Here is an 18,343-nt window from a genome sequence, read left to right as displayed (position 1 = left end):
GGGGGCAGAGTTTCAGGTTAGCAAGCCCAGGTCATGTCTTCATATTATGCCATTTATTAATATCTAGTTAATTGTACTTGATTCTGTTAATAGATGAAACCATGTAGAGAGGCTGCGTTGACATAGAAATAAAACTTGAACAAACAAAAGAATACCCCCTTTTCCCAAGGAAGATTTGGGCTAGGGATTGTGAAAACATATTGATCATTATATTTAGCAAGTTCAAAAAAGACCTTTTGAGAGATGTGGCCTCTAAGGGTTCCTGTCTGTGATAATCAATGGTAGGAATGTTTGCTCCAGAATGGATCCCACCCTGTTCTGAGCCTGATTTTCCTTGTCATTCCCTCTGCAACAATTACTACACAGTAATTGTCCACATACTGAAAAATCGGTGTGGGGATTAAGTAGAATGCTCAATATAAGTTCAGTTGCAGTGGAAAGAAAAGAAGACCTTTTGACATGCATTTGATAGGAATTTGTTAATTTCGACAAAACATCTGGTGTAAAAAAGTTGTAAACGCAGTACATTTGAAGGGGTTACAGGAGAAGGGATTTACTGTGCTTAACAATTGCCAGTAGTCAGACCACTTCCAAGTTGTGATTTTGTCAGACTCCAAAATTAAGTGGGCTCAAATCTACTCAGCCCTTTCTTGGGAGAAGATCCAAATCCAGCTGCAACATGGAGCAGTTACTCATTGAGAAACACGGTTCTACCCAGTGTCTCCTAGCTAGTTTTCACTAATATGCTTAATATTGCCCTTTTTATATTCTGGGTTAAAAAAGACTGCCTTTGTGATTTATTGGTTGAACTTGTACAGCTGAATCTACTATAAACGGTCTGTCTTTATTGGCATTATTTTACTACAGATTTCAATGTTCTTGGTCTTTTATTAATTTTCTTAATAAGATAATTCAAACTTACAATAGTCACTATAGTTTCAAAGCTTGATTGAAAGGTGCATTCAGTATTTTCTCTAAATAAGCAGCAATTATAAAAACACAGCTATCGTTAAAGATAGCATTTATTATAAACTCTGACAGTCTTGCTTCTTAATTATATCAGGCTGAAAGGTTTATTTAGTTAAGTTCCACATTTATTGAACTCTTAACTCTGAGCAAGGTACTGTTCTAGGTACTACGGAGCTACAAAGATGGACGGTATATGATATCTACCCTCACCAAGCTTGTAGTCTTCTAAGAGAGATCAACATGTACACAAAAGAAGTATGAGGAAGAATGTAATAAGTTCTATGTTAGATGTATAAATAACACTACTGGAAGTAAGATAAATTAGCTGTGGTTGGATAGACTGGGAAAGATTTTACAGAAGAACTGACATTTCAGCTGAACCTCTGTGGACATTTAAAACTCGGTTTCAACATTCAAAAGTGAGGATGTGGGGAAGGTATGCATTATGTGTCCAAAAACTTCCTGAGCCAAATGCAAGGAAACAGAATAGTGTCTGTTGTTTAGGGGAGAGCTGTAAGTAACCCTGTGTGTGACTTGAGCTCTAGTGAGGACAGATAGACTGGGGTGGGAATTTTTTTAAGGCATTGAATTGCTATTGAAAGATTTTAAGCAAAATAAAAAGGTCATCAGGGATTACTCTGGCTGCTTGTATATAGGATGGAATAGGAAGGATAGAGATGAGAGACAGACCACTTAGGCTAATTTTAAATATTCCAAATTAGAGATGCTACAGGCCTGGATTAGATTAGTAGCAAGAAGAATAAAGAGATATATAACAGAGACATGATAGTAATAACAAGATGAGACTCTATGTGGGGAGTAAGGTAAAGGGAAGAGTTGAAGATGACTCCAAAGGTTCCTTCTTACATGATGGGGAGATGACACAATTAAAAGTGATAAGCAACACAGGAAGAGGTATACTTTTGACACATTGCTTGTAAGAGTCATTTTTTTAATATTAAAGTAATTTTGACTTTAATATGAGTGTATCTTTTTTTCTGAATTTGAATTTTGGAGATCTTTTTAAATTAAGAATTGTTTGAGGACATTGTAGTGAGAGTGGAGTATACTATCTAATATATTGTTATATTAGTATTATTTAATATGTTATATAAAAAGAAAATCGAGGAACAAGACCTTTGATATCATTATTTTCTTTTAGCCCATGCCACAAAGCAAAGCTTAGAAAATAAAAGATAATTTTTATAGGCCGCCACTTACTTGAAGAAACATTGATGTTGTAACATTTGTTAAAGTACAGCCGAACCCTCAAAATTCCTCTTTCTAACCAAATATACATTTTGTGGATGAGACGTCTATAAAGAAATAAATGTTTATAAACACTGGGCAGTTGTTATGGAATTTAAATATCTGTACTTATTACCTAAGAATGTCTGGGTTTCGCGACTGAATTAAGATAGATTCCAGGCTTCTTTAAAGGTAAACAGCATATGCGTTGATTTATCTAGGACAATGGAAACATGACTGAATTTTGTATTATGATAAAAGTCAACATCTTCTCTTCCATCTATTTAGCAATACTTTTGGGTAATTTTTTTCTCCTTTGGGGAACTTCCCAGATGTTTTGTGAATATGATTCCAATTTACAAGAGTTGTTTTTATATTGTAGCTGAGTAATATCCCAACTCCGAAACCCTTAGACGAGTGTAATTCTAGCCAAGGGGTCCTCTGAAATGTGTGTAGGAGTGCCCCGTGACACTGGCTTCCTTGACTAGCTTAGACTCTCAAAGCTGCCTGTGAGGTCACTTTCCTGGGGTCAGAGAATCCAGGCCTTAATGCAGTAATTTCCATTAACAAAGAAAAAAGCATTTCCAGGTATCAGCTGGGGGCATTAAATTTTGAGCAGTGTTCATATATAGTGCAGTGAAAATGAACAGTTTAGTACAAGACGATTTAGATGGTTCTGTAGGTACAGATGTCATATTCTCTGAAAGGAAGAAAAGCCCTGAAATTTAGTGAAAACAACAGGGTGGTTGCTGTTGTACATATCGTCAGAAGAATCATTTTCAAATAAAAGATTGGAAACGTTTAATACTAATATATTGTAGTAATCTAGCATTAAGTAGTGAAAACACTTTAGACAAGTCCAATTTGTATGACTACATTTATTTCTTAATATTTATTTAGAAAACTAATCGTCAACACTTAATTTTATCCAGGTATGGATAATGCCTTTTATGATCTCCCATGGAAAAATCCTCCCAAGTCAAAACAACTCTGAGCTGCCTCACTCTGCCCAGCAGTTGGTTTGTGTCCTGTGTTTGCTGACTACCTTAAATAATTGCCCAAGCCAGGCATAGTTTAAAAAGTAAAATTCTCATTTAAAAACAGTCATGAGCTTATGGTATCCAGGTGTTGGTGATTTTTGGACTGTGGGACCTCTTGTTCTTGATTAACACTGATGGGACAGAGATGACACAGATGATCAGCCTAGTAGATAGAGACTTACGTTTTAGAAGAGAGTACAGACTTTCTTGCCTAAAACCATTTTCTGAAAGGTTTTTTTCCTCTACAAAATTTACTGGCTAGCATTTCGCTTTTGTTGGAACATTGACCTATGATGATTTTATTCAGTATTTTTGCAGGATGCCTATCAATTTTAGTGACAAAAATTGTTCAGCAGACACATTTGCTGGTTCTGGTATTTTCAAGGTTTCTATAGAAACTGGAAATCTTGGAGCCATTTTTTTAAATCTTATTGCTCTGATTTATAATTCTGTATATGAAAAGCATGAGTCTTATCAACCCAAACCAAGCAAAATTAGTAGAGTACATCCATCCATGATGTGCTAGTTCTGTGTATCTTGTGCTTAAGGGAAACCTGTATGAATTCAGGAGCTTACAGTATAATTAGAGTGGTCAGACCTATCCGTATGACACGGTAACTAAGCCGCTAAAGCAGAGCCATGCTTGCAGAAGGAATGGATGTGAGGAGCTGGAAGACTGCCTTGTGCCAGTGAAGTGAAAGCCAGCATGGAGGTGTGAGGAGTAACCACCTCTGGAAATGCTTCCTTTGGACACTGATGCTACTTTTATTTGATAATTGTTTTATAACGACTGAATATTTAGTACTTAACATATAAGTTTCCCAAGGACATCATTGCTTTGCCTTTTATTTTGTTTGTTCTGGTGCATAGGTCTATTACTTCAGGGATATAAGCTCCCCCCACCCCATTCCCTTATTTTATAACTAGATGTAACCCAAGGTATGAAAAGTTTGTAACGTCTTTAGTTCAGACAGTAAGTGATTGAACTCAGGAGGCTTGGGCCTTATTTCTGATTCCGTTATTAGTGACCCACCGTTAGACTTGTACTTCGAAGTCTTGAGTAGAAGCACAACTGTAGGTGAGTAGCTAGCAATACCAAAGTGGAAGTAAAAGCTTCCAAATTTGAAATAATTGCAGGGAGTCCATTATGATCAATAAAGAATGGATGAAATATTTATTTTAAAAATAGTTTTGCTTGTTTTAGTGACACAGATAACTTAAAATGGGCTAACAGAGTGTTGTCAAGTAGAAGTCTTCCAGAGCCCTGCTTTGTCATATACACAAAGATTTGTAATTATGTTTTAGTGCACATAGAGGGTTAATTCTGAAGTCCTGAAAATAGTTTCTCTTTCAGCAAGTTCTGTGCTTCTCTTACAACCTTAATTACAAAGTTGATTTGCTTAGTGTAACAGACCCTTCTTTTCCAGTTAGCCTACATCTGTTTAAATTAGCACACATTTTGAATTAGTGGAGCTCAAATTAATGATGTTTTATTCTGTTACGAAGAGTTTGTTTTCCATCACTGATAATTATTTCCAGGAAAGTTAAGTCCACAGAAAATATTCTCTCAGTTTCCTTAATGTTGTTTACCAAAGTCCAAGACATGGCTTTTAGTTACATGGGGGAAGGAGAGGACATGGCGGAAGCAAAGGAAAATGAAATGCTATAACCTGGTCTCTCAGATTTGTGAAGCAGGTTCGGAGCAGCATTCTAAACCAATGTTACTTCTTGTAAAAGGCAAACCAGACCTCAGAATTTTTAAGTCTAATGTAACTGAGAGAATATGTGCTGATACATACTAATACTTTAACCCCTATCAACCTGTTAAGTTGTAAGAACCTCTTAGTTGACCGACATTCTGACAGCCCCACCAAAAGTGCACCAGAGGTCCACTAGTCTTTTCTAGAATCTTTCTCCCACTAGATCATTCTCATTGCTTCAGAGGGTTGATTTGCACCAAGTTCCTCTTCCCCCTGGGATGCTTACTCAGCTGAGATCCCGCAGAGAACCGGAAGAGTGGGCAAAGGAATTTTTAAAAGGATTTTTTATTTGTAAACTGATTTCTGATTTCCTTTAGACCTATGTTCATTTAGAGAGACTGTTATCTTGTGCTTCTTTTTTCTATGCCTGCCCTTGCTGGCTTGTGATTCATCCAGTTCATAAGATGTTCCTTTATAAGGTGTGAAAGGCACAGAAATGGACTAGTAATTTAGGTCTTGATGTGTTTTAAACTACAACAAAATAATAATAATAATAATCACCCCACAAACATAAGAGGCCATTGAGCATCCTTCAGGATGCAGAGCATCTGTGTTTTCCTGGGGAGATGGAAGCAACTCAGTAACTCTATCATGGGAGTTGATTATTATTTATTTATAGCAGTCTATAAATTTTAGCTAGAAAAATGTTGACAAACTGTGCTATAGCGCGAATGCACAGTAATCTAACTAAAGACCAAAAGGCCAGTTACATCTCCTAAGTGAACAACATTTAATCAATATTAAACAGGGGACACACATTTTGGTGGACAGTTTTTAAGGTGATGAATAAAAAGATATTTAGAATACAGGGAACATTGGATGTTTAATAAAGTATAAACAGGACCATTTAATGTTTATTATATTGCCGGTAAATGTTTAATAAATATGAGACTATATGAGACTGTCTTCTTATATGCTTTCACTCATTAAAACTGTACTCACCAGCTGCCGAATGCTAGACACTGGGTATACAGCGAGGAGCAAAAATGAGCACATCATCATATTCATGGAACTTATGGTCAAAGTTATAAATATATAACCTGTGCATGGGTATAAATACTCAAAACTGTAGTTTTTAATTTATGTTTTTATAGAGTTTTGCTTAGCCTGGTAGATTTTCTACAAATAAGCTAGTATCCATAAAGCTAAAAGTTATAAGGCCTTGTGAATTTAGGTGCCTTCCTCTTTTTTCTTTTTTTTTCCCCCACATCTCTAAAATGTGACTTGGTTTATGAGATTTATACTTATCATTAGGTGCTCTTAGTTGCTCATATAAATGCCAGTCATGTTACGGTAGTGTAGTAAAACTAATATGAAGCACGCTATTCCATAGGACTACAATTGAACATACTATGTCACTGTATGTATACGTATGCTCGGCACATAGCAGGAGCTCAATAAATATTTGCTAAGTTAATTCACGTTCATAGACATTCTTTTCCATCAGCAATCATTAGGACTGCCTCTTATACATAGCCAGTTTTGCTGCTATGCCGGACAGAACTGTTGTCACATGACTATAATTTAAATTGCATGGCTTTTATCCATTGCATTTTTTCCATCCCAAAATGATGCTGTTTCCTTTTAGTATGTATTGTGGTTTTCCTAATATGTACTGTAGTACGGATTCGGCAATTGTCATTATTTCAGCAGCATATTGCAAAGCTTTTCCAACATATTTTATTACCCCATGTACTTGTCTGATGGAAACAAAATCAAAGGAGGACCTTTTCACTGGGAGAATTAAGTAATTTTTAATGGTAATGGAATGGAAAACTTTACAAGTAAAATTTTTCTTTGCCTTTGAAAGTTAGGTTTATCAAGATATAAACCAAACAGGAGATGAGGAGTTAAAATACCCTTTTCTGTTTGATCAGGCTCACTGTAACATTTGTTGAAAGAATAAAGTAAAACTTGTTCCAAGAGATTGGAAGGTAGGTTGGATTCAAGTTGAAGAGCTTTAGCAGTACATCAATAACCGCATAGTTCTCTCATGCTGAATCTCCGCATGACATTGTGCTATGTACTTGAAAATGGGCATTAAGGTTATCTTGCCCTAACCAGCTTATAGTTTGACATATTTATGTACACACAACCAGAAGATACAGTGACATTTACAAAAGGGACAGATTCTCTAATTGTTACAGCTTTATAAAAGGGAACTAAGTACTCTATTTTAAAAATGTATAACTTTTATGTTGAATAATCCTATGGATCTCTCTGCAGGTAGGGGGAAATAATGGGACAGAATGGATAGAATGCAAGGTAAAAAGAGCAAGGGAAAAGTACAATGAGGAGAGAGTGACACCTACTAGGAGTGTGTAAGAATAAAGATGAAGGGGGAGTGGTTTAGAAATGGAAGGGAGGGCCTTAGTGAAGATCGCATTTGCCACCCTCACAGTGTCGGTGCTTCCCACCCTTATCTGCTCATTTTCTAGATTCTGCGTGACTTCAGCATGCTGTCAAGTGCCAGGTGCCTGACAGTGTTGAGTTATAGTGGGAAGCTAACTGCTTTATTAGTCTAGCTATTCTCTATTGCTTTTGGCATCATTTTCTTCTTTGCTCCTCAAACATCCAATCTGGAGTGTTATCAGATTAGGACAGCCAGTCAACAAATATATGAAAGAATAATGGAAAGATCAGTGGGAAGTCAGGAGATGCAGCATATAGTCCCAACTCTGCTACTTAATAGCTGCGTGACTGTGGGCACATCACTTTCTGCTCTAGTTCTCCCAAATGTCAAATGAAGGGTGTAGACTAGATGATCTCTAAGTCCTTGCAGCTGTTACACTTGGTGACTCTATGACAATAGGGGCCTTATTCTTGGAAGACATCTATTATGGTTTCTAATATAATATAGCATTAGCTTTGTCTGCTTTATGAGGATGTGTTGAGGGTCACCTAGGATAAAAGATGTGAAGACCCTTTGAAAACTCTATGTAGAATCGTATAAAATAAAGATGATATGAGTGATTTGAAGGAAACTTTCCCCCAAAAGATATCACATAGTCATAAAAATTAAAATAATTCTGTTTAAATAAATGTAAGGCAAGTTACAGAGGCCATGAAATCAGACATGTAGTTATGCTTCATTATAGGAAAATATGAGATGGGAAAGTATAAAAACCAAGAAACTGACTCGATAACCATTGCCTGGTTAAGCAGCTAGGTTGCTGGGGGTGAAGCGTGTGACTTTTCTTTTTTCCAAACTGACCTTCTGCTTTTCAGAGTTACCTTAAAAACCCTAGAAAGAAATAGGCAGTGGACCGTGTACCTTTCTCCGTGCACAGTCTACTCACTGAGGGCCGAAATAAAACATAGAATCCAATACCAAAAGGGAATGGGTCATCTTGACCCAATGGTGGAGCATGACAACACGTAACTGCCTTGCACACTTGTCCAGTGGAAGCAGTAGCTGTAGGCCTTTGTCTCAGTATACTACTCATCTCTCTCACCCCCATTCTTTTATTTCTTCTCCTTCTTGTGACATTTTACTATTCTCGCTTCCTTACCTTAATAGAATAGAAAGAGGAAAGAAAAGAGGAAAACATCCAGAAGGTGGGAGAGGAGGAGAAGAGAGGGAAAATAAAGATGAAAAACGTCTCAGTGAGGCAGTGGAGAGGGCTGGATGTCTCTCTCTCCCTTAGCATACTGAGTAGATAAGCATACTTTGCACCAAATCTTTAAGACTGACTTAACTCTTTCCTTTGTTATCTTTAGTTCCCCATCAGTGATATCTGAGAAAATCATAGACAGGCCACGCAATAAGAGCCAGCATGCTAGCTCTCAGCAGACCTGTACCATTTAGGACTGGCATTAGTTTTAGAAAGGACAGTAAACCAGTGGGTAAGACTGAATCACCCTAACATGGCACATAAGTTAGAGTGACAACATATGTTTTGCACTTTAGAGTTCAATTTATAGATTTGATTGCCATGGAAAGAGGGAAGGAAAAAAAAAATGCATGACGCTTGTGGTGATTATGAGAGAACTTATTCATTCAGATTGGAAAAGCAAAGTTAAAAATCAAAAACAGGCCTACCAGCCTAGATATGTCCAAAACCTAGTACTTTGGTAACGCTATTATGACTTCCAGCAGATTAAATTTCAAATTGTGGAAAAGCTTCAGAATAAGGGACGGCTTAGTATCCCACTAATAGGGCTTATTAAATTTAGATAAAACAGATGTTTTTCAATGGCAGCAACTCTGAATCACAAAAAGCAAAATGGAGAACAAAGAGAGCAAAAACAAGCTAACACTTTCACTAAAAACGTACCGTATCTTAGTTTCAGAACCTGCTCACACTTACACTTAAAGCATTCAGTTAAACCCCAGAAGAAGAAGCATTAATTGGGGGGAAATTCCTTAAAAATGATTAAATGTGTATACATTATGTTGATTTGCTAACAACATTTTAGAAGTGATGCTGTGAAAAGAGAATGGCCTCTAGAGATAGACAGCCCCGAGTTCAAATGTCACCTCTCTTACCTGTTTTTATGACCTATGGCAAGTTGCTTAATCTCACTGAACTCACTGAACCTCAGTCTTCTCATCTATAAAATGGAGTTGTTTTGAAGACTCAACAATAGAATACATGTATCACATCTGGCTCACAATAGGTGCTCAAAAGATATTGACTCTTTCATATTTAAAGCTGTTTTTGCTCATAGTATCATGTCTCAATATATTAGAGTCAGTCTCCTGGAATTTAAGAGCTTTAGATTAGCGGTCTCTAAAGAGAGGTACCCCTGGATGATCCATTGTGGGGTGAGAAGAGAAGATTAGAAATTCTATTTATGATCTTTTAATCCAAAATATAAGAAAATAGTAATTAAACTCCACTAATATTTAATATATGGATTAACCCCGGTGCTGTCATTTGGTTTATGTTGGAAGGTCACTGTCACATACCTGAGGATAGCATGAGATCCTTGATTTGATGAGTGTTGATAGTGGCACCCTTCTTCTTTAATTCACTTTCAGCATATTGCAACATATTTCAGTTTATATGTGCCTGGTTAAGTAGATTTATGGTTCTTAGTATTATTTTCAGCCTGTGGTTTCTTTGCAGGAATCTTCTTAAGCCATTTAATCACTATGCATAGATTAGCTAAAACTAGATAAAATTACCCATGCAGGAAGTGGCTGAAGAAGATTCCTGCGAAGAAACAATGGATGCATGGTAATAGTAATGATACAAACACAAGGGAAGGATGAGAAAATGGTAGAACTACATGACACTTCTACAGGTTACCTCATAACATGGTCGGCCGAGTCATAAAGTAAAAAGGAAGATAATCTAATCAGACCTGACATGATGTCAGCCAAAAGATAAATTATCAAGACATTATTTGAAATATGTATTTATACCTGCTGTCTTTGCCAAGAAAGCTCACTCTTAAGTATATTTTGTGCTTTGGATATATTAGCTAGTAATAGTACTACATGTCTATACAAATATATATATATGCTCAAACTTTTTTTTTTTACCGCCAAGAATGCTTGCCTGCAAGATTATGGAATTTCTTGATGAAGAAGCACCTTACTTGGTGTAGTAGATTTGTTACTAGGAAAAAAAAAATGTTTATACATTTTATTTCTGTAAATTTAGCTGTGATTTTGAGTCACTTGGTAACTTGTAAACCAATGGCAGAAAGTATAAAATAGACCCTTCCAGAAGAGAAGTTAACCTTGTCTGGCCATTCCTCTCAGCTTTCATATCGTATGTGATTTTACTGTCTTTTACACACATCCATATATTATTTTGCAATCTATTCTTCTATATCCTCTGTGACTCTTCACATAATAAAAGGCATATAGCAGGTGCTTAATATTTTGAAAATTAAAGAAAATGAAATGAAGGCTCCTCCAAACAAAGAAACTAACAACAACAACAACAATAACAACAACAACAAAACAAAACAAAACAAAAAAACCAGAGCCTGGAAATATAGCCATTATCCCCAGGGATGGCCACATTGAATTCCTAGAGATTACTTGTTTAGATCCTCCCATATCAAGGTTGAAGGATCAGTCTTAGTCCTGGGGTTCCCTTCCTTTCACCAGAGTCATGATATGGGGGTAGCCCTGTGTGCATAAACTTAACAGATATGCTGATGATCAATCAGAGTCCTTTGGCAGCCACTACTTATTAAGCACCTAGTGTATGCAAGGCACTTATGTAGGTGTTATTATTTATTTGCCACAGTAGCTCTATGAAGTAGATACTATTATTCCCATTTTATTGATGAGGAAATGGAGGCTGCCACAAGTTAAGAGACTTATCCAGATGTCACAGAGCTAGTATGCAGTGGAGCCAGGATCCAAATGCAGTTATGTCTGACTCCAGAAGCTAAGCTCTTGACCATTTTACTGTGTTATGTTCTACAGGACTGTGAAATAGTGTTCATGTATCAATGATGACTTCGATATTGCATTTTTAGGAGCTATAGTTGCCACAGGAAACTGTTGTTACACCTTGGAGACATGCTTTGATGGCCTTGGGGAAATAATACTTGGTCAAGGTTGTAGAGAAAGGCAATAAAATTTACATTCAATTCAATTTGGGAGTTAGCTCGGTTTTATGGTATCCTAATTCAGAGAACCCGAGGATGAAAACCTTGACAGTCCGTCAGGTTACTTTTGTGTTACACTGTCTTGAAAGTAGAGACATCCCATGCTTTCAAATCTCCTATGATGGAAATTGTCGTTGGTCATTGTAATCTGTTGTCAAGACCCACATATTGTTTTCTTGCTAAGATCACTGCGAGCACTGTTCTCACACTGTGTAGTAATGAATGACCCAAAGTCATATTGAGTCTTAAAGACGAACCTAAGCCATAAAGATAAACTTATGTTCATTTTAATCTGGTAGAATATATTTTAAAAGTTTTTCCATCAGAAAAGTAATTAAAACAAAAATATTTCTAGTAATTCATTTCTCAAAACAGGATAGAGTAAATCCAGAAACTCTGCAGAGAGAGCATTATGTGGACATTATAATGGAGGAAAATGAGGAATACCTGCCATCTACACTAAACATTTAGCCATCCATTTCTTCATGTATCTTGTATTTTCTACTTTTAGTTCTGTTTCACTGAGTCAGAATCACAACCTATTCTCCTAATTTAGAGGTAAGGAACTGTGGCTAGGAGGCATATTCTTAACAATATTGCTCTGGTCATCACAACATGCAACCCAGTGGAGAGTATTTGTCCTTCCTGGTGGGCATCTGTGGCTAACTCAGAGTAGAGGCTTTTAAGAATTCAAGATCAGAGCAGTTCAAGAACTTTAATCAGTAGGTAATAACACTCTAAAGCCTAAGTGAATCCTTATAGGATAGGAGTCAAATAATATATGTGGAAACCTACAGGCCCTATAGCACTTTATCTCCCTTCCCTTGTACCCTTCCACTCCTCCTTCTTTGCCGTCTCTCTTTGTCCCTTTGTATATGTCTCTAGTTACTTTCTTTGCCTCCTACTTCTTTTTCATGCTTCTTTTCTCTTCCTCTCCATCTTTATTTGTTTGTATAATTTTTTTCTTTTTCCCTTTCTACTTAGTCTTCCCTTAGTTCTTTCCTCCATTCTCTGTTAATCACCTGTCATATCACAATAAAATATATATCAAAATCAATAACTGTTGATGTTTACTGAGCAGCAAGTAGTTTTATTTATTACTCTAAAGGGAAAAAAAAAATCTCCCAAATAAGTAACTCTTTACATATGTCTTAAGATTGAAAATTTCCTTTTTTGGGGTCATAGCCCTCACCAAAATGAGGTTCCCTTCCTCCTTCCTTAACTATAATTGTGTCCTTTGTTGCTCCTTTCCACCCTTAGCTTTGATGAATCGTCACTTACTTTTTTGCATTGTTTTATGTCTATTTTTTCTTTAATATGGGGAAGCTAAAATTGCTACTTAATATGAAAGGTTATGGATAATTCTGTTATTCTAAGTTTCTGGAGTTCAGACATGCCCCATGTGCATTCTGTTCTAGAAGCTCCGATGAGGAATGGCAGAATTTCTAGATGATTAAAACCCCTCATAAACAAACTGGTTGGTTTTTTTAGACTAATGTCTGATTGATTTGCTTTTTTCACCTATCCAAACTGAGATTTTTAAATTCTATTTTAATTACTTCCTTGTCCTGAAAATAGATCGCTTGTAATATGAAGCCCTTCTCAGTTTGGTAACTTTCTACAGGGTAAGTGATAAAGGTCATCAGTGTTTTAGAAAGTGAATAAATGAATGAACGAGTGAATGACTAGCTAGGTAGGTTCACTTAAATTATTTCTATTGTACGCTATATTGTTTATGATGAGCCTTGTACTATCTTAGGTTTTGTCTCTTTTCAACTTTTTTGTTTCCTTATAATTTCCACGCACCGTCAGAAACCCCTTGCTTCTTTGATAAGCTAAACTCTTAATTCCTTTTTTAAAAATGTTCATTTTCATTAAAGTGCTATTTAACATTAGATATTAACTTTGACAGATGTTAATGCTGCTTTTCAATCAGGAGAAATATATTCTTGGGAAGTGCCAATTTGAATTGAATATATTTGAATTTCGTATGTGAATTAAACTATTATTTAAACCTTACCCATCCATCATATGGGGGATGGAGCAGCTGGCTGGTTTTATACATAAGTGTTTTTTTTCCCCCTAGCAATAACAAAACATTAGAAAATGGCTTCCTATTATACCAAAGAGAATTTAATACAAATTTACTACAGGACGTCATTGTTTGTCAGTACCTTAGGCTGCCTAGAATTTAAATTGGCAGACACTTCTCTGGTATAAAATGCTTTCCATGGACAATATTAATATTTTAAAAATCCTTTTTGCTCCTGCAGATTTCCAGTAGACAGAAAGTCTAGCTGTATTTACTCTTTGGCTACTAATGAATGCTATTAAAGTATTATTTATCTTATTTAGGCAGAGGCACTTCAGGTATGAGTTCAGAATTGCCAAGTAAGGCAAGCATTTAATTTTAAAATAATAATAAAAAGATAATCCATACAAAGGTGGCAACAAAAAATGTAGATAACTAGAAAGAATTTTGGACTTGAGTCAGGAATCTGGGTTGTATCCCCACCTGTGTCACTAACTAGCTGGGTCACCTCGAGTAACTTACTGCCCAACTCCGGACTGCATATCTTCTCCAAAGGCTCAGCATCTACACTGCATGTTCTGTATACTAAAGAGAATGGGGCTGAGGGAAGCTGAATCCTCTTGTTTATCAGCTATCCAGACCAGTCTAGCAGCTCTGATGTCAGTCTCCAGCTACATTTTTTCATCTTTTTTATAATCCATTAAATCCTTGGTAGGCTTTCATTGCTAGTTCTTTTCCCTGGGAATTTGCATTTGGAGATGTTGAGGGCTTCCTACCTTTTGGAATTTTTCTATGCTCATGAATTCAGTGTAAAGTTGTTTAGAGTTGATGAAAAATACAAGAATTAAAAGTCTTGTTTGAATGAGTATCTCTGTAAAATCAGACTGTTTCCATCATGACTAATGTACCTTTACTCTTCCAGAGTTTTGAAATGAATACGTTTGAGTCTTGGTATAGTGAGGCATGATCGTCAGTTTCTCTTATTAACCATGTAGCATTCTCCCACTTACTCCTGTTCTAAACATTTTTTTTTAAGCCCAGAATGATTGAGTAACAAGGTTCCATATCACAGGAAAGCTTGCTAGCTTGATCTTCAGTTACATTTTAGGTACTTGAAAATTTCATTGATTTGAAATAGTTTGAATTGTAGTGAGCTCTACAATTTACCTTTTGTTGGTTTGCTAGCAAATAAAGTAAGCAAAATGATAACTTGCTTCAAAGTGTTAAGAAATTAACTTATGCTTCAGCATGTGTGTTGTGTAAAAGCTAGTTCTAGATAAAAAAAAAAAACTTCATTAAAGTAGCTCTAGCACTATAACTAAAAAGGCAGAGAATAACAAATGTTGGTGAAGAGGTGGGAAAAATTAGAACCTTCATACATTGTTGATAGGCATGTAGAATGGTACAGCCGCTATGGGAAACAGTTTGTTGGCATCTCAAAAAGTTAAACATAGAATTACCATATGACCCAGCAGGTCTACTCCTAAGTATCTACCTAAGAGAAATGAAAACATATGTCCACACAAAAACTCATACGTTAGTATTCATAACAGCATTATTCATAATAGCGAAAAAGTGGAAACAAGCCAGATGTCCATCAGCAGATAAATGAATAACAAAATGTTATGTATCTGTATAATTGAATGTTATTAGACAAAAAGATGAAGTACTGATGTATGCTACAACATGGATGAAACTCTAAAAACACGTTTTGTAAAAATTCAAACACAAAAGGCCACATATTATATGATTCTACATATATGAAGTGTCCAGAATAGGCAAATCCATAGAGACAGAAAGTAGATTGCTGATTTCCAGGAGCTGTGGGGAGGGAAGAATGTGGAGTGACTGCTAATGGGTATATGGGGTTCTTTTTGGTGTGAAGAAAATGTTTTAAAATTGGATAATGGTGACGGTTGTACAACTCTGTGAATTGAATTATATACATTAAAAGGATGAATTTTATGGTTATGTGAATTATATCTCAATAAAGCTGTTATATCAAAAACATTAGTGATTATATTACTGTAATTACTTGAAATTATAAAAATATATTTAAATTACATTTTGCCAGGAACTGGGAAGAGGGTGGGATGGGGAGTTAGTATTTAATGGATATCGTGTTTCAGTTGGCAAGATGAAAAAGTTCTGAAGATAGATGGTGGTGATTATCGCACAGTGTGAATGTACTTAATCCCACAGAACTGTACACTTAAAATGGTAAATTTTATGCCATGCATATTTTGCCACAATAAAAAAAAAATCTTAGCCCTAAAAATTATATTTTATGTTATTCTAATGTAAAAGGTTTTTTGTTTTTTGGTTTTTTTTTTTCTTCTTAACAGGAAACTGAAAGTGTGATTGGCCTTTTGGTTTTTTATGCATGGGATCTTCTGTTCTGTGTTTTAGAACTTTTCCATGTGTCACTGGGGAGAGGGAGTTCACACACACACACACACACACACACACACACACACACACATCATCATCATCATCTTTATCTTGGCTTTGAATGTGATCTTGAAAACATTTTTTAACACTTCGTTTGCCAATAGGAAAGTAAACCAGACCATAGGAAATTTGTGTTGTTAAATTATAAAATAGTGAAATACTGTTCTCATAGTATGAATTATCACAGATTTCCTGGTACTTGGTTAATCTTGGCTCATTGAATAGGAAACACTTATACTGTATATAAAACACCTCTATATCTTTCTATGAGCATTTTCCTTTGTATAGCAGAATAGAATGAGCACCAAAATAGCATTGAAAATACTCACAAACATAGATATATATTTGTCCAATACAGTGGGTGAGTTTCAGAATGCAAAGGAAAGGATGGAAAAACGAAAAAAGGAAAATCCAGCAATGAGGAAGTCACTGCAAAAGGAATCAAATTATTTTCAAAGGCCGTAGAACTTTGTTATGACCCACTTTGCAAGCTCTAAATTTGCACCCTCTGAGGATTAATCTGTGAAAATATATCTTTTATAAAAAACATTTCTAAGCCTAGCTGCTCTATAAGACATTCGAGGATGAATAGCACGAATGCCAGCAGTGCCATTACTATAGTGCACAATCAGAGAGATGTTTTGTTTTTGTTTTTGACTAGGAAGTGGTTGCTTTTAAAAGTACAAGGAACACACAGTGCTTGTGTGTGCGTCTCTGTATTTTCTGTCTGTCTATTCTACTTTTGCAGGAATAATTATGGTCTTCCAACATTTTTGTCCTTAAAAGTGGGGTTTTTCTAGAATTTGGCACTGTGGTATACTACCTTTGATTATAGGATCCAATCAGAGTTGATGTACTCAGAAATCCATTGATGTGATTAATAGTCTCCTAATCATACTTTTATTTCCTAGATTAGTCTATTTCCTGTAGTTTCACAATTTTGAACCATATCTTGAATTATCCTTTAGAGGGGGCCTGAAATCCTTATGAGTAATTTTAGTTTGTAATTTGCATGATTATTTTCATTTTCTTTGATTTCTTTTGCTTGAAGAAAATGAAATTTTGATTTTTTTAACTCTTTGAGTGCTGTTCTGTGGTAACTGGCCACCTAGTATGAACTTTTTTTTTTTTTTTTTTTTACAACATGAAATGCATATATTTTTTTTCCACCAGCACTAGATCCAGAAGTCTTGCCACAAGTTTCCACTAGTCTGGTTTTTATTCTCCTCAAAAGTAAAATAAAACATTCTCAGAATCTACAGGTAACAGGAAACTACACCAGGAAATGATTGTACAGGAAATGTCATTGATCATTCACTCTTTACAGTTCGATTGGTCATAGGATTCGCTAGTAAACACAATCTATTGAATGAAAAAAAAAATGACCACTTCTAAAATCTTTGGGACCTTCAAATACATTTGAAGATTATTGGTGCCTTTGGTACCTAGCTGATTATGTTTTTATCTTTTACCTTTTCAAATGATTGTCTGCATTTGAAATTAGGAACTTTCATATCTAGCAGTTACTTTAATATTTGCTTTGTTTTCAACAGTGCCCTTAAAGATAGCCGTTTTCCCCCAATGACAAGGGATGAGCTGCCACGGCTCTTCTGCTCAGTTTCTCTGCTCACTAACTTTGAAGATGTCTGTGATTATTTGGACTGGGAGGTAAGACTCTAGACAATTTTTAAAGAAAAATGAAAGTAATTCCGGAGTAATTGTTTAAAATTAGGCCCAGAAAACAACTCTTTCAGCCCATTCTCTCTTGTAATGAAGGTAGAGAGTAACAAGGATAAATAAACTTCAGAGCTGATCAATGAGATATTAGCAAAGGAGTTTTTTTCAGAGACAGAGTGCCGTGTGTTATTTTAATCCCCCAACTGAATTTTCTCTTCATTTTTATCCTATTATTTCACCAGAGGACCTTGTAAAAGTTGTTAATAAGTAGTAAGGAGGACTGATTGGAATTTGTTTCTCCTCTTGCATCCTGGTGCACTCTTATGTTACTGCCATCAAGCAGTTAGGTAGTCAAAGGATATGTCTAAGAATCAAGAAGCAAAAGAGTTAGGATAATACATCAGTTGGGAAAATCAGCTTGTGGATAATGACTGGGTGTTGGTTAGAGTTAAATCATACTAATTCAATTTTGGCCACCTTAACTTATATGCTTAAACACATTAACAAATAATATTAAGGTTATATCTTGGGTATCTCTGCGTTGCTATTATCGGAGTAGTCTATATTGACCATATTTTTATTCTCCAACA

At 35.7% G+C, this 18,343-nt stretch overlaps 1 protein-coding gene across 1 annotated transcript in view; it reads left to right on the top strand.

Annotated features, from left to right (window-relative positions):
• The window catches only part of AMMECR1 (AMMECR nuclear protein 1), a 101,541-nt gene that overhangs the window by 65,337 nt on the left and 17,861 nt on the right, over positions 1 to 18,343 (top strand). Inside the window, exon 3 of the mRNA XM_039874737.1 lies at positions 17,630 to 17,744. Within this exon, the coding sequence (XP_039730671.1) occupies positions 17,630 to 17,744 (115 nt within the window). The remainder of the gene's footprint in view (positions 1 to 17,629; positions 17,745 to 18,343) is intronic.

Source organism: Pteropus medius, unplaced genomic scaffold, assembly GCF_902729225.1.
Source record: "Pteropus medius unplaced genomic scaffold, Ma_sr-lr_union100, whole genome shotgun sequence".
Lineage (NCBI taxonomy): Eukaryota > Metazoa > Chordata > Mammalia > Chiroptera > Pteropodidae > Pteropus > Pteropus medius.
Note: the sequence above shows the minus strand (reverse complement) of the source record. Positions and strands in the feature narration are given on the sequence as shown.